The following is a 23,653-nucleotide window of genomic DNA, read 5'->3' as shown; positions in this document are numbered from 1 at the left end:
TTTTGACCTGACCCAGAAAAGAATCATTGTTAATTTAGATACAGAAATGGACACGGTTCTTGTCTCCTTGGAGTGCGCTGAATGGCAAGCAGATGCTAGCCATGCTCTTTTCTATACATTTGCATTAAGTTATCATGGACAGGAATGGGCCACAGGAACAGATGTTATGGCTTAGGCAAAGAGAGAAAATGTATTGTGATACTATTTTAGTCTGAGTTCTGGCAGTATTTACATATAATTGTAGGTGACAATGGGCTTAATTTAAACCTCATCACAGGACAAATTTGTTCTCAAAAATGGACAAATTTGCCCTGAGATCCCGTCTGAATTAGGCCCAATATGCAATGATTAGATTCCATGACACATGTCCAGCTCTTACTGCTGGAGAGAGAATTTGGCTCTCTTAGTTGTAGATATAAGTATGTGCATTTGCTGTATTAGCCAGGAGTCAAGGCCGAGAGCTGGCAGAGAATCAGGCATCCCCAAACACTCCGGAGCGCTGAAGTGGCAAGTCGCCAGTTTTAGCTGGAAGCCTAGAATGCCACAGTGCAGGGATCACCTCCAATACCCTCTTGAGCTGGATGCTGGTGGATGCTACTCTAGCGTTGCCAGTATATCATGCTATGCTTTATAATAACACCACACTTCATTATTATGTGCCCGGGTGGAAGGGCTAGCAAGAGATTAATTTGTCTCACGCCGACTACAATAAGTAAACATGAGAGTATTTGGAATCCCATAAAATGTCAATACGACAATGCCCTGATACACGAGAGGCGTTGTGCTTCGATGTTTGCCCAGGCCTTCCTAGAAATTCCGTTTATACATTGCAAAGTGGCAGATTTTTGGCAGTATGTAGTCAGTGTTTATTGCCGCAGTCACTGTTCATACGGGTTGTATCCTAAAATTCATTCCTATTGTTTTTGCCCAAACTAATAAAAAAGCATCCAATAAATGGAATGGGTGCAGCTGCATAATTGGATCCACTCTGTGTAAAAATAATTTGTGCTCATTTTCCTGAGCGCCGTTGTTTTCTTATCCCTGTGTTTGGATGTGGAAATTGAATGGTTTTGCATTAATAATTGTTAAACCTCCCTAGGGTGACACAGAAATGACCACATTAGACATCCTTCCTGCATAGCAGGAGCGTAATCTCATTGGGTAAAATGATGTCATTATCTTCCATGGTTTACTGTAACAAGTCACATTAATCATGTTTAGGACGGTGTATGATTTCTAGTGCTAATCTATCAATAGTTTAAAGGGACATATTATAATGGCATTATAGTGATTTGTAGAATGCGATGTCACATTATTGTTTTCTATTTTGCTGAGAACTGCAATAAAGGGAACGACCAATTGGCTTCACAATAATGCTAATTAAGTATAATTTTACTTGTAAAGTATAGAGATACTAAATATGCAGGGACAGATTGGGATGAAAATCCTATCCAGGAAATTCTGGGAGCAGCCCTTAATGCATCTTTAGGGAAATTGCATACCCTCCAACATGACCCATTCCATTAGGTACAAAATGCTCTGTTTCTGGACTTTCGTGGCAGTTGCAGAGGTGGGGCTGCAGCACAGTCCAATGTTCAAAAAGGGGAGCGACACCTAATGCCACCCCAAACATCACTGTCCTAGACTCACTGGCAGTTGATGTGACCCCCCTCTTTGAATTTTGGACTGTGCCTGGAGCCCCACCTCTGTAACTGCCATTGGCAGGGAAGTCCAGTAACAGAGCATTTTGCACCTAATGGAATGGTTCATGTTGGAGGGTATGAAATGTTGCTATTTTGTGGATGTGGACATCTAATAATCTAATAAAAGAGTTATGTGTATGCAACAAACAAGCAAAATAGAAAGTTGGTGTCACAACTTAGGTGTTTATGCAAAGGAGAATATATAAGAACACTTTTGATCTTACATCCAATCTCAGTGGGGGATTTCTCCACAATAAAATTTAAACTATCAGATTTCAATGAAGATTTTTCCACAATAGTTCACACCAAAAAGTACAGCTTAACTTCCATGCAGCTGCAGCGTTCACTGTCCAGACTCTATTAACCATCTAGTAACGCTCTAGTAACGATCGGTGGTCAGATGCTGCTTTTGTGCTGGCTCACCCGCCAAAGACATATTGTCGATGGTTAAGCACGATGCGGTATGTACATAAGCTAGCTTGACTGGTGCATCAAGTATGCTAAGAGTGCATCTTTGCGCAGCTGCATTATTACACAGTATTTTTAACCTCCGCATTTGCTATACAAATTTGCTTTCTACTTTAATTGAGACCTATAATTGTCATTGTATGAAATAACAGAATGACAGGTTTCATATATTACACAGCTAGTGGGAATGTATGCGGCATATTCAACTAATGAGTCTGTGTTTTGTTAATTGTATTTTTTTTTTGTAAATTGGAATCACTTGGACATAAAAGATTGTGCTGGAGGAACAGAAATAAAGATCATTATTATACACCCAAGTAGTTTTTTGTTCAACGTTCTCACCGTTAGCTATAATTTAGCCAGAGAGGTCAGTAGCGAACGCACCTTGTCTAAAGTTAGCAAAACTGTTCCTGGTTGCCATGGTGACGTAATAAGAGGACTTTAGTTCATAATTCATGTAAACTTTATGTCACTGTACACTTATGTCTTGGACACTTGTCTCAAAGCTCTTTGTTTCTCAGGCATTTGAAGATATTTATATCGACAAGAAAACAGTCATCAAAGTTATCTTGGAGTATGCAGACAAGGTTTTCACTTACATCTTTGTACTTGAAATGCTCCTGAAATGGGTGGCTTATGGCTTTAAAAAGTACTTCACTAATGCTTGGTGTTGGCTGGATTTCTTCATAGTTGGTGTAAGTATTATGTATTTGTTTTATTATGAAAAATACTAACAGTATTTGGTTTCAATCTGTTAACGCAGTTCAATTAAATATCATTTCTGATATGAATATGTCATTCAAATATTACAATAAAATGCATTATAAAGTCATAAATGGGTACGTAGGTTTACATAAATTTGACATTTTTATGGAAAACTATTTCAAGGTATTAAGACAAATTTTCTGTAGAAACCAATGAAATATGTTCCCATGGAATATTTTATAAAGAGGGAGGTACCCATAGGATTGCTAACTGTCCCTTGATGCATACGGCTAGCATCTATATTTAGGTGCTTTAAATCACCCACATTTGTTGGGGATTACAGCTGTTTTATCAAGCAGTGAATTTTTCAGCATTTTTCGTCCGAATGAGGCTTTAAAGATGGAGAGCATTCGGTACCTTTTCAGGCAGAATCCAGCCAATTGTGAGTTGCTGGTGAATAATCCGGTGCTTCCATCTATAACTCTGGTTGTCCCTATTAAATAGTTTCTTACCACAAGTCTGTGAACAACTTCTTTAATTTAGAAAAATTATTTGGCCAGTAGCAGAATCCCGATGTGCTTGAATTTAGAAGATAGCAGGTATATTAATAATGGTTGAGTTTAACAGCCCGTGCTAACTTCACAGTCAGATATGTGTGTCCTTGGGTATCATTACAGAATTGTAGGAGTCCCATGCATAGACCTCCTATACCTTCAGGTGGGAAATACTGAAGCTTCTGCAAACCGTGTCTGTTACAAATAAATTTGATTGGTTGGTTGGGCTATTTTGTTTTACCTGCATTATTAGTCAGCATCAGTTTAAAATGTAAATACAATGTTGTCTGAAATAATGTATTTTGGTTATATACTGTACAATATAGTGCAAAAAATTTAATTGCTTATTCAGTCACTCTTGTAATTATGGTTTTAACCAAATGCCTCTCTCACATGTAAATGCTTTAGGACCTGATAAGATATAGATGCAAATTTCTTCACAAATGGTTGATTTTTTTGGTCTAATACACATGTGTCTGAGCCAGTGGCGTAACTAAAATTTGGGCACCCCTGCCAAAAAAAAGTTCAGCGCCCCCTTTCTCAACGCTTACAGGACAGCTGCCATCGCCAAGTCTGTTACTGCTCTGCTGCTGGACTGCCGGGACCAGCAGATCTACCTGTCTGGTCCTGGGCAAAAAGGCCACTGCCTCACAGCAGACAGTTATTAAGGATGCGAGAGGAGGCCTCCGCCTCCTCTAACATTCTCAATAACTGTCTGCTGTGAAGCAGCGGCCATTTTGTGAGGGGCATTTATAATGGAAACAGGTGGAGCGCCGGGACTGCAGACAGGAAGATATGTTGGTCCCAGTGGTCCGGAAACGGAGCAGTAACAGACCCGGCGAGGGTGGCAGTCCCCACAGACCCCTGGCACCCAAACTTACCAAGCGCCTCCAAGCCCCCTGTGGGGTCTGAGGAGCTTTTGTTATACCACTGGTCTGAGCCAAGCTACGCATGTGCTGTGATATTCTTTTGATGTTGGTCGTGGTGTGTATCTAGATGCTGTTTGATTGACAGTCAGTGACTATTCGGTTTGAAGGAGGTGACTGAAACACCAGTGTGTCACAACTGATTTGGGTGTGTTGCACAGCCAGTGACTGTGTCTTGGCAAGCAGTGCCTCTGTCTCTGTCATCTCAGTTACGATGGACATTGTGACTAACCATAGGGTTACTCAGAGATCTGATGGTGTGACGATGTTCCTGATGCATGACCGATGCAGCATCTTCAGATGCTAGTGGTGTATCTGGGAAGCCACTGGTGGGTGTCTCTTTGGAAGTGACAGCACATGCAGCATTAGTGTAACTTCCCAGGTCCACTGCGACTGAAAGCATAGCCTTGATTTCTCTTGCATTAACTCAGAATGAGGTCCTAAAGCCGGTTACACACTGAGAGCTGCTGGGCCAATATTCTGTTTTGTAACAACAAATCACATACATCGTTCAGTGTGTATGCTCAATATGAATGCTCCCGCATCCCTAGCCGTACAACACACCTGATGTGTATGCTAATGAAGTGCGGAACATCATCGTTCCATCCTTAATTAACATCGCTTCAGTGTGTACTGGCAATATGGTGGGCTGGTCTGTCGCTCAAGTGTGTACCCAGCTTTAGACAAGTCATCCTCTTCTGAGAATCTCATCTGCTCATGATATTGATTTGTATCTTTTAACTTCTAAACGATAAGGTACTGTAGTTCTTTGAGGGCATTATAAATGGGAAATTCAGGACTTTTCCTCAAGGTTTGGTATCTACCGAATATGATATTTGGCCTCATTCCTTTAACAAAGGTGTATTTCTTCCCATCATCATCATCTCAAGGTACAGGATGGGAATTTTTTTTACAGCAATCGGAAATGTTTAATGCGCCCAGAAATAACAGATTCTAGTCATCACCATGAATGATATAGGCATACATTGTACCTTTGCTTCTGTAAAACGTGTATGGTTCCTATTCAGCTCATGTCCATATGGCACTGGGCTTCCCTTAAGCAGACCAGACATGTCACAATATCTTACATTAGCTGCTGCAGTATACTGTATAAAGCTCAAAGGGGGATTTTTCTTAATACAGAACCACCAAGTATTCGATATCTGTAATGTAGGTCAATACAAATAATTTGAGCTTGAAATATACTGGTTCATTTATGGTCAAAGTTAAGAAGCATTGGAGCCAATTGTGTGGATAGGGGCTAATTGCCACATGTTGGGTTAATGTTAAATTCAAGACCAGGGGCAGAATCTTGAAAGGCCCCCCATTGTCACTAAAATAATGCCCAAGAAAGAGTGAGGGACAAAGCGGGTGTCGAGAAAGACTGTGCAAAAGAGAGAGGAGTGAAAGAGAGGAGTGGTCAGGTAGAGAGGGCTTCAGGTAAAAAGATGGAATAAGAACGCTCGCCCCATAGTATGTTATTGAGCCTAGACACAAACAAGGCCTTTGACTCCGTGGCTTGGCCCCATCTGTACACAGTCCTAGAAAGAAGGGAATTTGACCAGGCTTTTGTGGACTTAATTAGATACTTCTATACCCAACCATCCACCTCCCTATTAATCAATGGCTGTAAAGGAACAAGTATACAGATGTTCAGGGGTACGCGGCAAGGCTGCCCGCTCTCTCCCCTACTATTTAATTTATGCATTGACCCACTGTTCCGTATCTTACAAGATTGGACGGAATTCAAGGGCGTTAAGATCGGTAATTCAGAACTAAAACTCTCGGCATTCGCGGATGACGTCCTACTATATATAGGCAACCCAGAACAATCCCTGGGAAAGATACTGAGCAGGCTAGAGGATTATGGGGAAATCTCTGGATATACAATCAATGCCTCCAAATCCACAGGGCTATATTTACACCCCCGGGTACATACCCCCTCCTGGGGTGGGGGATTGCCGATTAAATGGGAAAAGGCTTCACTAGACTACCTGGGGATACACCTTCCGAAGCGAGGCGCAAACCTATATAGAATAAATATCTCAGAAGCAATCCAGATAACTGCTAGGGAACTGGAGGGGTGGAAACATCTAAAACTCTCATATATAGGCAGGGCTAACCTTATCAAGATGGTGACCTTCCCCCGCTGGCTGTATCTACTCCAGGCCCTACCACTACTGTTGACACAAGGCGACTTACGCCTGCTAGATTCACATTTTCGGAAATTTATCTGGGGCTCGAAACGTCCCCGTATCGGGCTATATAAACTGCAGCAGCCAGCTTTTAATGGGGGCATAAACTTCCCTAATATCTTACATTACAATCATGCCTCCATACTCCGCTTTCTAAGAGATTGGTTGCACGGGAGTGAAGTCTACGCCAACACAAAAATAGAAGGGGAATTCCTGGCTGAGGGCGGCTTGGTGAGCTTTCTGCACATTCATGATGGGGAGGTGGATGAACAGACCCGAACGAACCCCTTGCTGTGGTCAACCCGCAGATTATGGCACATCCTTAGACATAGGCTGCATCTGAATGCCCATAAATCCCTCTTCTTACCTTTCCTGCACAATTTAGAATTTCAACATGGCACGGCCGGCCACCCATTCAGGAGTCTCCGAGCCGAGGGCCTGTCCTCCGTCAGGGCTCTGATTGACTGGGACCTAAAAAAGACAATGTCATTTGACAAGGCTTCGGAGGCCTTCCCAATATTGGGCAGACACCCCTTGGCATATATGCAGGCTAAGCACTATGCCTTAGAGGTGACGCGCAACTTCTCAGAGATGGACTGGGCGAACACTTTGGACACGATGCTCTTATCTGGGGGGGCCGACCGTAAGGCTATATCTATACATTATAACTTCCTAAGGCAGATCATAGATCACGACACCATCCCCACAGGCATGAAAGCCTGGACCCAAATAATGCCGGACCTAACCTGTACCCAGCTGTCCAAGGCACTCTTGCGCTCTAGAAGGCAACTGCCCGCCATTCAATACCAGGAGATGTTCCTCAACATTTTTCACAAAGCATATTTTTCTCCCCACAGGCAATTCCTGGCCGGGATGACCCCCTCGGCAACGTGTCCGAGGTGTCAGACCGGCGAGGCAAACCTGTACCACTACTTTTGGAGTTGTCCTATAATTAAATTATTCTGGCTGCAGGTTAGGAAGTTTGCGCAGGATCACTTAGTGAACTATGTACCCTTCACAGACCACTGGGCTATTTTCGGAATATTGCCGGAGGATCAAAGAGTAACTAGGGGGTGCAAGAGACTCTTGGGGATTGTCAGCGCGGTAGCGCGTAAGTCCGTCCTGCAGACGTGGATAGACGCTACCCCCCCTTCTTTACAGCTGTTCAAGACAAAGTTATTTCATGTCTTTAACATGGAGTGGATTGAATGTCTACTTAACAAGGAACAACACACTAAAAAACTCTTTGACACCTGGGAGAGCTACATAACAATACTCTCCCTGGAAATTAGAACAAAACTCCACAACTCACTCAAAGATACGCAATGGTATCTGCTGAGAACTATCTCAGGGGACCCCCCGGTGCCTTTGGATGTTACAATACAGTAAATCCTGTTATAATGCACTCCCTGAGACAGCCCTGGGCCGTACGGGCCTACACGCCACATAAGAAGACACAGAAACGACTTAAGTTTTTTCCAACACACTTACTCAATGTTGAATTGTACTTCTGACATAATAATAACGAACAAGAACATTGATTTCATATTGTACCGACCAATTTTAATACCCCTTTTTTTTTTTCTTTGTCATATAATTGTGAACTGTGATTTATAGTGTTTCAATAAAAATATATTTAAAAAAAAAAAAAAAAAAAAAAAAAAAGATGGAATAAGAAAGAGAGAGGAGTGCCAGCAGTAGTGAGTGAGAATATCAGGGAGGAAGGGACAGAAAAAGAGAGGTGCAAAAAATGATAGTTTCAGGAAAAGGATGGAGGAGAGATGGGGGAAGAGGGTGAGACTGCCAATGAATCGGAAGCATGGGGAAAGTGGTGGGGAGGAAAGAGAGATAGAGACAGTAGAAAGAGAGAGACTAGGGCAGAGAGAGATAGAGGGTGAGTGTGAGAGTGTTGAGAGAAGGAGGGGGTAAGGGAGAGAAAAAAGGAGGTAAGAGACATGGGGTGGAGGAGAGAACACAGAGGGAGAAAAAGAGATGGAGTGGGGGGGGGGGGTAGAAATTAATAGAGAGGGAGGTGAGGTGGATGGAGAGTGATTGGGTGAGGAAGTGAGGGTGGGTAGGGAGTGAGTGAGCCGAAGAGGGGAATGGGTGAGGAGAGGGAGTGAAGGGTTTGAAAAGATCCTGACAGGAATTACTTTTGTCCCTCCTAATTCCCCATTCATCATGGGAATGCCCATGATGTCCGGATGTCAGCTGCCCATCTTGTTCCCCTTCAGAACACACGCAGAGCTAAGACACCTGAGAGTGTCTTACAATTGCGTGTACCTTCCACATCATTCAATGGTTGGCGACCATCGAATGATCGAATGATGTGGGTTTGGCCGCATAGGCTGCAAATAGATGTTTATGCAAAACATCCATTCGCCGCCATGCGGGCAAATTCACCCTGCGATGGGGGCGGTGGCCTGTGTAAGCGGCGGGAGGGCTTAAAAAGACATGCAGCGCTGTTAACTTCAGATAGTAACCATATTACCATGGGGCAGTAAGATGAACCAGGAAGTAGAGGACCGCCCAATACTTTGTTCTAGTTCTCAGGAATTGGTAAATGTTTTTTAAAGTACAAAATTCCAACTAAGCTCCTTTAAAAACCTGAGGTCTAAATGAATGTATTGTGTTAAGATATGATCCGATTCCTCATGACACACTTGAATTTGTCAAGCATCCTACAGCATATTTATTTATATCTATTTATTCACATTGATTGAGCTGTTTTGCTAAAGCATTTTACATGTGCAATATGCTGAATGTTGTAGCTGAAATCAATGAAGAGAAAATTACCAGCATTATGTAGCTAAAAACATAAAGAGACAGGATTGTTAAAGTCTCCCTTCAGGGTAAAGTAAGGATAGGACAGAAGATTTGTCTGAAGGCCTCTTAGAAAATAGTCATAAAAAAAGAAAGGATAGGGATTTAACTGTATTGAATGATTTTGTTAAAGCATCTGCAGAATATGTATTACTCATGCCAAGTTGATTTTGTCTAACTAAGAATTTATGCAGAGAGCACTGTTCTCTGCTCCCCCCCCCCCCACCACCACACACACACACACCGCAGTTACCTCTGCCTTGAAATTGGCAACTAGCAGGCCGCCAGACACTCGGGCAGCATTGTGAAGCCATACTTATGGCTTCACTTGGCTTCTGTTTTTGGATGGCAGCTGGAATAATTTGCCAGGACCTACAAATTAAATATTGGGGCCTGGTACACTTCTACCTCTGGGGACCCTCCTCTCCCTTAATCAACTGTCCCTTATACTGAAACAAACCCCCAAAAAGATGTGCTATACATACTACTGTTCAAAAGTTTGGGGTCACCCAGACAATTTTGTGTTTTACATTTAAACTCACTTTTATTTATCAAATGAGTTGCAAAATGAATAGAACATATAGTCCAGACATTGGCAAGGTTAGAAATAATGATTTTTATTTAAAACAATAATTTGATGAGGTAATCTGAAGAAATTTCACCCCATGCTTTCTTAAGCACCTCCCACTTGTTGCGTACCACGTGGTCAAGCTGCTCCCACAACATCTCAATGGAGTTGAGATCTGGTGACTGCGCTGTTCACTCCATTACAGACAGAATACCAGCTGCCTGCTTCTTCACCAAATAGTTCTTGCATAATTTCGAGGTGTGCTTTGGGTCATTGTCCTGTTAAACGGGAAAATTGGCTTCAATCAAGCGCTGACTGCAGTGTATGGCATGGCATTGCAAAATGGAGAGATAGCCTTCCTTATTCATAATCTCTTTTACCTTCTGCAAATCTACCACTTGACCAGCACCAAAGCAGCCATAGTCCATCACATTACCTCCACCATGCACGACAGATGGCATCAGGCACTGTTCCAGCATCTTTTCAATTTTTTGGTGTCTAACACATGTTCTTCTGTGTGAGCCAAACACCTCAAACTGCGATTCGTCTATCCATAGCACTTTTTTCCAATCTTCCTCTGTACAATGTCTGTGTTCCTTTGCCCATATTCATCTTATCCTTTTATTGGCCAGTCTCATATATAGCTTTTTCTGTGCCACTCTGCCTAGAAGGCCAGAATCTCGGAGTCGCCTCTTCAATGTAAATTCTGACACTGGCATTTTGTGGGTAATGAAGCTGCCAGTTGAAGACCTGTGAGGCTTCTGTTTTTTCAAACTAGAGACTCTAATGTACTTGTCTTCTCTTTCAGTTGTGCAATGGGGGCTCCCACTTCTCTTTTACTCTGGTTAGAGTCTGTTTGTGCTGTTCACTGAATGGAGTAGTACACACCGTTGTAGAGAATGTTAAGTTTCTTTGCAATTCTCACATTGGAATAGCCTTCATTTCTAAGAACAAGACAGTTGAGTATTACATTAAAGGTTTAAAAAGATTAAACAGTTTGTTGAAGTGCTGCCTGCTCTCTCCTTATCTATGTTGAACCTCTGGGTATATATATAGATATATACAGGTTGAGTATCACTTATCCAAAATGCTCTGGACCAGAAGCATTTTGGATAAAAGATTATTCCGTATTTTGGAATATTTTTATATTTGAAGGAGGTATCTTGAGATATCTTGCATTTATATTGTATAAGCACATTGAACTCATGAAATACACACAAAAATATTTTATTTGTGCATAAAACAAGGTTTTAAAACATGAAACAAAGTTTGTGTACCATCACAGACACTGAATTTGAATGCCAAGCAATCTTTTTCATGTTTTATATTTTTACAATTATGTTAAGGGATGAAATGCAAATTCATTTGGCGGCTCCAATCCCTGTCAAACACACCCGAAATCCAGGAATCCTGTTGATGCCAATACCGGGATTGGCATCCCTAGTACAAAGTAATGATGAAATGGGTTCATCAGTTTTGTAATTATCTATCGGAGCCCAAAAGGACCCTGACCGCTTTTCTTCCATCCCAGCCATTGTTCTTGTTATGACTAGAAACTCAGTGTTTCACCCTTGTGTTTTATTAGTTTATTACCAGTTATTTATATAGTGCACAGATATTCTGTGGCGCTTTCTAGAGAATATTTGACTATTCACGTCAGTCCCTGCCCCAGTGGAGCTTACAATCTACAGTATATTCCCTACCACATGTACATGCACACGCATTCGTGCTTGGCTTAATTTTTTTTGTTGGGAGACAATCATCCCACCACTATTTATTTTTTGTTTGTGGGAGGAAACCGGCGTACCTGGAGGAAACCTAAGTAAGTACAGAGAGAATATACAAACTCCACTTAGGCCCTTATTCTGATCGGTGCGGCCGGATTCGATTATGCGGCCAGGACCGTGCGTGCGAAACCCTGCCTTCCATACGGATCGCCAACTCCGTCCGTACACAGTAAGAAGCTGGCCGAACGGACCGCACGTGTATTTTTCACGGAATACGCCTCCTCCATCTAAGGGAACCTCCCCCATCATTCGATGGTCGCAGACCAAGTGCTCCACCAGCTCCCGCAACCTCAGACCACATGGACATTTTTCCGTGCAAAAGCAGGGATCTGGGCGGGCAGCTGACATCCGGCGATGTCATATGTCCGCCCCTACACGTGCGTCACGGCCGCATTACCATACGTACGCCCAGCGTTTGCATGGGAACGCCCATGAAACAATGGGCGTATGCATATGGTAATGAGCCCAAATAGCCCTTCACGCCCCTCTCCACCCCCTGTTCGGAGTGTTCACATATCATGCGGGATTTGGCCGTACGCCCCGCTCGCACATGCGCAGAGACGCCTCTGCACATGCGCAGACACAAAACATCGGCGGCCCGAACGCACGCGGATATTTCCGCACCGACCAGAATAAGGGCCTTAATTAGAGTGGTGGGAATAAATCCCTTGGCCCCAGTGCTGTGAGGTAGCAATGCTCACCATCTTATTCTCATTTGTAACATTTGGAATGATATACCACAGACAGAATATCTGCTGTTATACTGCTTGAGTAACAAGAGATTGTTAAAGCAAAAATCTTAACATTCCTTCCAATTTTTCTGTGCCTTTGGGCATAACATAATTGTAAAAATACAAAACGTAGAAAACAATATAGATATTTAAACCAGGAAAGAGTCGTTAAACAAAATGAATGGTGGATAGTTGTGATGCTTATTAAAATGTCTGCTCTACGAGGAATCCTCACATCTTGCTGGCAGATACCAAAATCTGAGGATTGTGCTGCATGGGTTATTTTTATGTGTCTGCTCCATTGTTTTCCCCCCAAGAAAGACAAAGCCACAATTACATTGAGCGAGTTCTTGTCTCTGAATTCCTCCTAATTATGTACAGGATGTGTACATTGTCTTCTGCTGAGTTTCTCTATATTGCCATCCTTGAAGTATTTTCAGTATCTTAATGAAATCGCTGCCTTCGATCCTGTACTGTTTGAAGTGAATAGCAGCTATAAAATAGGAGCCAATTGTAAAATACTTTTCACATTTTAACTGTTCCTTTTATAGCTCCTAGGAAAACAAGGCATGCTGTGAAAAAGTGAAAAGTCATATTCACATCCAACCTGAAAGCAAAAGTGCTGCTTTTTGGCAACGCTGAATAGGGAACTCACAGTGGTCACCAATTGATTATCAATTTCAATCAAAAGAATTGAGTTTATTTTAATATTTTGTCTTTTTTTAATTTTCTTTACAAATCGTTTACAGCTGTGCTAAATAGTTACGGTCGAACTGTATGTACCCAGATATCAATTATTTAGACAATTACTCATTTAAGCCCCTTATGTGTACAAAAATACACCTGAACATTTTTGCACCTTTTCATTACAAGCCAGCTAATCAAGTCCAGTCCGATTCATACAGGGAAAATTGTTACGTTCAGGTTCTGTTAGGTGAAAATCAGGTGCTAATTTTGTATAGACTTTTGTTTTTTTGAGACGTTCTGAACTTTGAAATTGGGTCAGTGTATAGTACAGTGTGTTTGTTTTATTTACTGACAGTTATTTATATAGTGCGCATATATTATACAGCACTTTACAGAGAATATTTCATACCTTCACCTGTCCAAGTGGAGCTAACAGTCAGCCTGATTCAGCTTGGATCACGTGATAATAGGGTGACCAACTCATCCCTTTAATCCGGGACACATATTAATTACACAGGTTCTGTGGCTGGCTTTCACCTGGTTTTAAACTGCCACACCTCAAGACTCCATTTCACCTGGATTTAAACTGCCACAGAACCTGTGTAATTAATATGTGTCCCGGATTAAAGGGATGAGTTGGTCACCCTACGTGATAAGCTCACAGTAGCTTATCACATGCCATCCTTAAGCAATGCAAATGCAGGCGGAGATGCATACCTCCTGACTGATTAGAGAGCACATCGAACTGCGATGCGATCAAATCAGTTGCAGTGTCCCTCTGCGACTGCAGCCTGAGTAAGTCTAAGCTTACTCAGGCTGCCTGTCGCAGCCCAGCTGGCAAGGCCCAGGAAACTGCACAACATGGCACATTCCTTGGTCCGGCCACTTCTGGAAATCAGTAAGGGCCAGATGCACTAAGCTTCAAAAAGTGATAAAATGGAGAGTGATAAACAGCCAGCCAATCAGCTCATGCCTACCATGTCACAGGCTGTGTTTGAAATATGTCAGGCAGGAGCTGATTGGGGGCTTGCTTATCACTCTCCATTTTATCACTTTTTGAAGCTTAGTGCATCTGGCCCTGAGTCTTTTGGAGTTATTAACTTTGCATACCTGAACTCATAGGGATGGGGAGGGGGTGTGAGGTCCCTGGGTCGACAATGTCTAGGGCGACAGTCACTTGGTTGACCACTAATGGTCGACAGGCACTAGGTTGGCACCTAAGAATGGTCAACATTGACAGAAGTTCAACACAAGCTTAAGGTCGACGTAGACATGGTTGATATAAATAAGGTTGACATGAGTTTGCTAGTTTGTTTTGGAAAAAAAGTGTTTTTTATTCAAGTGGGCATAGAGGGAGAATATAATAGAGTGCCGAGAACGGCGAGGCACCGTGCCCAAAGCCTGTAAGGGAACGTGGCATATACGTTGTCCATGTTGACATAGGTCAACATAGACACCAAAAAATTTCATAAACACATGTTGACCTTATTCATGTTGACCATGTCAACCTATAGTTTGTGTCGACCTGCTGTCAATGTTGACCTTGGGTATGTAGACCATTCTTAGGTGTGGACCTAGTCACTTCTGACCATTAGTGGTTAACCTAGACATTGTCTATCATAAATATCATAACCGGGGAGGGGAAGGGGTGAATCTGCACAGTGAGATTGAGATTAAGTTCTAAAGCCATGTACACACGATGAGTTTTGGCCAGGTGATTTTGACAAGTCAAAATTGCCTAGCAAGTTAGCCAGAATCACCTCCATATGTACACTATCGCCCAGCAGGATAGACAGCGCAGGCGTGTATTTGGCCTATGGCCAAATCAGCCTAGTCAAAATCAGGTGTGCCCCCCTGCCTAGCAGCTCCATCCTTGGTCTGGCATGGAAGCTCCGCCCGGTGTCTCCGTACCACCTCCGCCCAGAAGCTAACTCCCCTCTCCCCCATCCCCATCCATCCATGAAGTTGCGACTGCTCTCCCCCCATCCCCACTAAGCCAGCCATGAAGCTGTGGCTCCTCTCCCCCTGTCCACACCGAGCCATGAAGCCCTCTAGCCAGCAGAAACCCAGAGCCAACCAAACCATATTTTTACACCTGGATGCACCACTCGCTTGTTCCACCTCTGGTGTCCTATTTATGCAGGATGTGGGGCCATTTAAGTCCGTTATCTTGCAATATTCCCACCCTCTAACCATGCCAAAGTACAGAGGCGACGTGGGACCCATCCGGTTGGAAGGTGCACCACTGGCCCCCTTTCCTCCTTCCTCCGCTGAGTTTATTACAGAGCTGACATTTCAAATGCTGTGCTGGCCACCAGCCAATCAGAGTTTGTGTACCAGCAGCCACGATGATTGGCTCCCACGCCACAAGCTCTGATTGGCTCATGAGCCGTTGCCATATTTCAAATGGCTGCCAGAGTTGGGGGAAGTATGCACTCTCCTCCCTTCAGGGATGGTAGTGGCCAACATCAGAGGTGACAGAGGCCGGCCCAGGCCCAGAGCGGTGAGTCCAGTGGGAGCATTATGTGTAAGGTGTACTACAGGGGTCATTTAGTATGTTAGCATCCCTAGTGCGGGGCATTATGTATGTAAGCAGTAATACAGGGGGAATTATGTGTAAGCGGCAATAGTGGGGGCATTATGTGTGTAAGCAGCACTACAGGGGGCATTATGTGTGTAAGTGGCACTACAGGGACCATTATGTGTGTAGGCGGACTTCAGGGGGCATTATGTTTAATTAGCACTCATGGGAGCATCATGTGTACATTTTCCAGAATGTATTTTCCCAGAAAGTGCAAACTTACACAATCACAATGACAGTTGTGAATATTTGGTGTGACAGAATGATGTGGTATAGATATAAAGTTAGGTGTTATGTTTATATTTTTTAAATGCCATAATTTTGTATCATTGCTTGATTTTATAAAGGAATGTTATTGCAGAGATATATGCATATGTTCTGTTTTTAATTCATAAAAGTACTTGTATCGAAACAAATTAATTTGCACTAGTACTGGAGATCATACTATTGATTTGAACGGAGCTTACTTTTCTAAGCTTATATGACTCCAGGTCTGTTATCTTGGGGTGTTGGATGACGGGGCGACAGTCGGGATTCCATCAGTCAGTACACTGTACAACTGTAGAATGCCCGACAGTTGGAATCCCAAATTACAGGGGCTATTCTCCTTTTTGACCCCCATAGAGGGAGAATAGACCCTGTGACAAGCGCAACGAGCCACCGAGCCTACAAGGGGCTTTGTTGCACTCAGAGTACTGGCAGTTGGGATTCTGATGTCGGTATAGTGACTGTTGGAATCCCGACTGTCAGGCCAGCATACTACACCTAATATCTTGTACCAGGCATGATACAGTTGTGCATAAGTGGAACAAATTACTCAAAATAATGAATGGCCATAGGTGGTGCTGCACTTATGCATGCGGAAGCAGAACAGCTAACATGACATATTCTCCTGTCAGTAATGAATGGGATAATAGCCCTGTAAACGTGAGAAGATAAACAATATCTGCCTCCAGACACACACAGATCTTGCAATTTGTCACCTTGTTCAGCAGATGGAAAATCATTTATCTTAAGTTTCTTTCGCCTGCTGAATGGATACAACTAGTGGGATTTACATTCCTAAATCCAGGGATGAAGAGGGATTAACGCCATACCATCCCAAATTCATGTCAAGGAAGGAAAGGTTTCACATAAAGCCTATCCTATATATATACTTGGCAAAAGGATTTTTTTTTGTTGCCGTTATAAAGTTCAGTGTTTTTCAGTTTTTGGACAGAATAAGTTAGGGAATTGAAAGGTTAATTAAAGTGTCCAAAAGCATTAACCCTTTGAGTGGCAAGTGAAATTGTCAAACTTGGTGTGAAAATTGGCAGGAAAACATTTTTATTCATCATAATGACCTGTAATGTTTCCCTTATGTAGGAAATATTTCACCGTATTTGCCATGTAAATGATTGCCGCTTTAAAAAACCTGGAGATTTCTTAACATACCTCTCACTTTCTGATTCTCTCACCCTATTACATTTCACCCATAATCTTTTTTTACTCATTTTTTTATTTGAATCTATATAACAAATGTGAGCCACACTGGGATTTTTAGCAGATATTTGCACATCTCTCACATAGATGTTGCCACTCAAAGAGTTCATCAAAATATACTCATACTATATTATAAATTATATTGTAACTAGGTTACCAGCCCATCAAACTGACAAAACAAAATAACAGTGATTTCACCGTCGGCGGCTATGTACGCCCGAACTGTGCACTGTCGATCGCCATGTAGTTGCCACCGGATCGCACAACGTTCGAATTCCCCCCATAGAGTGGAGGAGCAGTGTTCGCCTTTTTTTAAATATAGGTGTGTTGTTTCTGAAGTCTGTGCATATTGATGCACATTATAGGACATTAAAACATTAAAACATAATGACTCCTATTAAATATACTATGTTTAAACATGCAGGCTGGATTTAATCCCTAGCTAGCTTACTTATGCTACAGGCCATGTTTATTATTGGCGTAATGAACCAGTGTATCATGGTAGCTGTAGCTTTATGCTATTGTTTCTGCATATAGGGCTGTGACGTCAATGCAGACGTAACTTTTCCCGTCACAAGTTTTTTTTTTTCATGCTCAAATTACCAATGACGATAACCTCTAGGAATGGTAGACGCTCTTGCAAACTGTATTCCTGGGGTCCCAATACTAAAAAAAACATATATATATATATATATATATATATATATATATATAACCAGATATGGGGGGTCCCCTTTCTGCGCTCAAGAATTAAGGAGCAGCACCTCTGAGGGATCCTCTGTTAGGTAAGATCCAAGGAATAGAAATTAAAAAAGAGTGGGGTTTCAGAGGGCGCTAATGTACCACATCAATTTCAATAAAAAATGGTATTTATTACAACCACATTTAAAATTTATCATAAAAAACACCTACTTGGGTGTAGTGATAACACATAAACATAAAATATACAACTCTGGTGAGAAATTACAAATCACAATTGAATCAATGGTACTGGTGGTATTGTCAATTCAGAATGGAAGGCCCAACGCGTTTTGTCATCTTCATGACTTCATCAGGGGCAGCGGAACAAATGAAACAACTATATTATTCTGAAATAGGTATCGAGTATCCAGAGTGAATTTCTCAAAATTAGCCAGAAAGATGATTGTTCAATACACACGATTGTTCAATAGAAGCTAATGGGCTTGATTTACTCCAGTAATATGCGATACTAGGCTCAAATGTAAAAAGGCCCGCACAATAATGGAGTTCTATGGAGATGTGCACACAGCATGAATCCACCACAGTGAATGCTACATGATTCCTGCTGTGTGCACATCTCCATAGAACTCCATTATTGTGCGGGCCTTTTTATATTTGAGCCTAGTATCGCATATTGCTGGAGTAAATCAAGCCCATTGGCTTCTATTGAACAATCGTGTGTATTGAACAATCATCTTTCTGGCTAATTTTGAGAAATTCACTCTGGATACTCGATACCTATTTCAGAATAATATATTTGTTTCATTTGTTCCGCTGCCCCTGATGAAGTCATGAAGATGACAAAACGCGTTGGGCCTTCCATTCTGAATTGACTATACCACCAGTGCCATCGATTTAATTGTGATTTGTAATTTCTCACCAGAGTTGTATATTTTACCAGAGTAGGTGTTTTTTATGATAAATTTTAAATGTGGTTGTAATAAATACAATTTTTTATTGAAATTGATGTGGTACATTAGCGCCCTCTGAAACCCCACTCTACAATGTAGCACTCCAGCCTTGTGAATAAACGGTTTTAATGGAATTAGCTCTCAGCTACGTTTCAACATTTACATGTTGTCTTCAGGCTCATGTAAATGTTGAAACGTAGCTTAGAGCTAATTTCATTAAAACTGTTTATTCACAAGGCTGGAGTGCCGCATCGTTGTTCTCTGTATGTGCTGTTCAAGTATTTGATGCGGGCACCCGCCGAGGAGATACTCGTTGCTGTGGAGTGCTGGACACCAGTGTTCAATATATATATATATATATATATATATATATCCATAAATAAATAAGGTGCTTTCAAGTACTGGTTCTTAAGCTCTGGGCCTCGCCAACAGTAGATTGTTTAGCATTATTCTAAAAGACATAGAAATATCAGTATTGTACTGGATCATTAATCATCAAAGGTGGAATTATAAAAAAAGGAATAGCCATTTGTCATGAAAGAGTACTAAAGTTGCTGCGTTTATGCAATGTCATATCTTTCCTCTTTTGAACCAATCAGCTGAAAATGTTAGAAACATTTTGGTATGTAAAGTACTTCACCGGATCCGGACTGCGTGAGTTTATTGATCGGCTAAAGGAATATCAGGTAATACATGGTTGTTGAGCTTCTATTAAGAAAAATGTAATTTTTATATTGAAGTAACAATAGAAAATGTGACACTTATTTAATGCAATGCTGTACTAAATGACCGTTCAATCAAGTAGCTTGGTATGAAACGTAGCCAACGTTTGCTTATGAAAAACCAACAACGAAAGACTTTTGGGTGATTTTATTGACATGCATCTTATCAATAATTTTGCATTTCATTCAATCTGTGCAGATTTCAGTAGCATGTCTGATAGCAACTTTGGGGAATAGCCAGGTGACAGTGGGTTCCGTGAAGTCTCTCAGGACACTGAGGGCCCTGCGGCCACTCCGAGCCTTGTCCAGATTTGAAGGAATGAGGGTAAGGGTAAAATTCACCAACAATCCTATATATGTCTCTAAACATTTTTCTTTCACAGGCAAATAACATATTTTTCTTTATTTCTTCCAAGCGCGGTGATTAAGAAAAGAGCTGGAGTATAAATAGCATTGCATAATTTATTTTAATGTCTAAAGTGCTAAATTGAAATAATGTTAAAGGTGGTAATTGAGTATTAATTGTCATCATTTATTTATAAAGGACCCAGTGGCTGGTATTCTAATTACCTTCCTCTTGGTTAAAAAATAGTAACAATGAACAAAAGAAAAGAATCAGTTAGTAACTAACTGCAGCTCCTTTCTAACGCTTAACAACTTTTGCCCCTGCAGGTCCGTGGCTGTTTTTCTCCTTCATTGATTTAACAGAGGCAGGTTGGAGATGGTCAACGTGTGTTAACAGATTGGGTTCTGCTTTGTGTCTCCATTTAGGTGTCTTTAATAAGCCTCATAGCTACTGCATTGGGATTCTCCGACTTTGGTCCTATTAAATCTCTTAGGACCCTCAGAGCTTTGAGACCGTTAAGGGCATTGTCACGGTTTGAAGGGATGAGGGTAAGACTATAACAACGATATGGGGTCTATTTGAACCAAAAGCATGTCAAGGACCTCATTTTATTTGAACTTGTCGTCAATAGATCTGTATACAAAAATGACTTGATGCATTTGGTATACAGTAGTTTCTTCTACATTTGTTTCATCTCTGTATGGGAAATCCAGAACTGAGAAAAAAAGAGAAAGATCCCACTACAAAGAATGAACCAAATAATGAAAAGATTTCAGATGAGGGTACATCATCGATCAACCCAATGCAATGAGATATCCATAACAGTACAAAAAAAAATAATTAGAAACCATTTTGCGATTTGTGGTGTATTCCACCAATTGTTTTAAGTTTTAAATCCATGAATACATTCATTGCAAAAACTTTCTTCTGAAATACTTGTGTTTTTTTGCTAGCATGCCTATTTAGATTTTTTTGCATGTTTACTAATCATTCTTGTGTGTTACATTTTTGCTTTTTTACACATAGAACGCTCACTCTGTTGCATGCCATTTCCATTGTATGTCTGACTCCATCACTCTTTGCAGCATGTCTTTGCAGTTTATAGGTGCATCCTAAATAGCCAAGCCTGAGTTGCATTTCCATATTCATTTGTTTTATTGTATATTTCTTGTATTTTATGTGTTGTATGGAATTATTTTTGCAGGATTCAGTTCACTTTATAGTTAAGCGTATCCATTTCTGTACATGGCTTGTACCAATGATGTTACTCCTTTCTCTATATTATCTCTAAGAAAGTTACCTTAGTGGTTTACCCAAACTGTTATTAGTATGTAGCATATAGCCTGGGCACGGGACTGCAGGGACGCCAGTCTCGGGCCCAGACAGAAAGGGGGCCCAGAACTGGAGTTTATAAAGTATAATTTTTCATGAATAAAGTTCACATTTCCCTTGAAGCAATGTAGAGGTTGAGTAGTGGGGCTAGTGCTGCAGATACAGGTCTCACCAGACATTCCAGGTGTGCGAGAAAGAGAAGAGGGCCCTGCCTGTTTTATAAGTCCTGGGGCCCATCATTTCTGATGGCAGTCCTGTATGTAGCAGATCAACTTGTAGCCCATGTGGTTTATATTGTAATATCTTGTTAAGGACATCACTGCGTTTGTCTAAAGTTGTATTCCTATAATCAGTGTTTGTTTGACAGTCTCACTGATTTTATGTTGCTCCTTACTTGAAGATAATAATTGAGACATTAAATATGTAGTCCATAGACAATCCAGGCAGCACTCAACTTTTAATTGTGAATATTTACCCTTTTATTAAGAGCACCAGCGCAAAACACACATATTCCGAGAGCAACAACTGTAAGGTCACATTTTAAATAGAGGTTTGACTTTTTTGGTCCCAAAGCAATAATTAGACTTGTGTGATTTGTAAATGATAAGTATATGTTCTGATAGCAGCCTTCATTATTTACATATAGAATTCTACTACTAGAGCTTCAGCAGACAAGTACAATCAACAGATATACTGTATAAAGTAGAACATAAAATACACTTTGTAAATGAGGACCATAATAAAATATCATAAAGCTATTCTATACCATTGAATGATTAATTATTAGAGTGAATGTTTATTTAATTTTTCAATTATTATAATTAAGTTAATAAATTATCATGAAATAAGACATCACCTTTCTGCAACTAATACATTTTCCAGCTGGTTCTGCGATAAAGGAACTGACATGATTTTGAAGGATTCACTGCTAAATTTTAGTCAACGGTCATTTACAGGGTGAGACAAAAAGACCTCCTTGATTTAAAAGTGTCAACAAAAAACGAAAGAGTGAATGCTATACAAAATGTTCTTACACAATCTAATAGTGCACGGAATACCGTTTATTTTCAATTGGTTTTTAAACATGATATCGTCCAGATGGCAGACTTCATTTGTGATTCACATTTGTAGTCCCATAACTCAGTGCGTCATTTCCGGTGTTTTTGTTACAGCTTCTTGACAAAGCTCACTGTCATTTGTCTAGCTACATTAACAAGCAGAGGGGTCGATCCTATTAACCCCGAAGGGTGCGAATTTCGGTTCGGGTGCCGTTTTTACGCTGAAAACGGCACCCGAATTAACCCTAACTCAAACCCTTTGCAGGGCCGAATTGGCTGAAAATTGCTCACACTCATATGGAGGTGCGAGCACTTTACAGCAAATTCGACCCGCTGTAAAGTGCGCACGGTATCGTGGTGATTCTCACTCGGTGAATCATCCGCACACATCGGGTTTACTAGGATCGACCTCAGAGCTTTAGTTCCTGCACGGAAAATTATCCTCACCAGTATCAAAAAAAAGCTCTACACAAGGAATGGGGCCTTCTCACAACTGTGGTCTACAAACATCGACCAAGAACCAAAGGCTGCTATAGGTCTATAAAGCATCGACCGAGAAACTGAAAGCTGCTATAGGTCCTAGAAATGGTGACATCATATTCACAGACAATTGATAATAATCTGTATTCCATGCACTTTTTGGATGATGTGCTAGAATTATGAATAGCATTTGCCATGCCTTTAGTTTGTTAACCTCTAAAATCTGGGATTATTTGATTTTTTTGCCTCAACCTGTATAAGGTAAAACCAGCCGTATAATTGACTGCTGCTTTAAATTGTGCTGAACTTGCCAAAATCACTTTGTTTCCTTGTTCTCTGAATCTATTACATATTCCCCTATGGCTTGTGCCAGACAAGAATAGTGTACAGCAGTATTTTAAGCTAAGACTTCTTTTCTTATTTAAGCTGTTTACACAATATAAGATATATACTATATTGCACCCCCAATCTGTCATTCCTGTCAGTCATTTATTGAATTGTCCCATTGGATGCTCTAATTGTCCAATGCAATGATTCAATGGCCAACCATATTGTAGTTACATGCAGCATGTAAGGATACATTAAGCTGTCGTAAAGCGAATCATTTACTGTATATGTCAGATGCAATGGATTATTACAATGCATTACTAGGTCACACCGTTGCATGGTGTGTATTCTGCTTAACACTAATCTATGTTGTTATTGTAAATAGTATATTTAATGGCTTTAATGGCTTGTCTGACACAGTTCAGCAAGTGGAGATTTTACTGCTGACTGGAAAAAAAATTAGCAATTACCACATCAGGACAGATTTGATTGACTTAAAAGGCACCGATGTGAAATCTATCTGTGC

General features: G+C 41.1%; 1 protein-coding gene across 7 annotated transcripts in view; it reads left to right on the top strand.

Annotated features, from left to right (window-relative positions):
- The window catches only part of LOC146081108 (sodium channel protein type 5 subunit alpha-like), a 388,187-nt gene that overhangs the window by 321,267 nt on the left and 43,267 nt on the right, over positions 1-23,653 (top strand). For 5 of the 7 annotated variants that reach the window (XM_083189076.1, XM_083189074.1, XM_083189077.1 and 2 more), the window contains 2 exons: positions 2,693-2,866; positions 19,784-19,909. In XM_083189076.1, the coding sequence (XP_083045202.1) occupies positions 2,693-2,866; positions 19,784-19,909 (300 nt within the window). Of the gene's footprint in view, positions 1-2,692; positions 2,867-19,783; positions 19,910-20,355; positions 20,479-23,653 lie in introns of all 7 variants that reach the window. The other 2 variants (XM_083189078.1, XM_083189080.1) reach the window with 2 other exon arrangements.

The sequence above is a fragment of the Crinia signifera genome, chromosome 5, assembly GCF_055691185.1.
Source record: "Crinia signifera chromosome 5, ASM5569118v1, whole genome shotgun sequence".
Lineage (NCBI taxonomy): Eukaryota > Metazoa > Chordata > Amphibia > Anura > Myobatrachidae > Crinia > Crinia signifera.
This window is presented reverse-complemented; position numbering and strand designations above follow the sequence as displayed.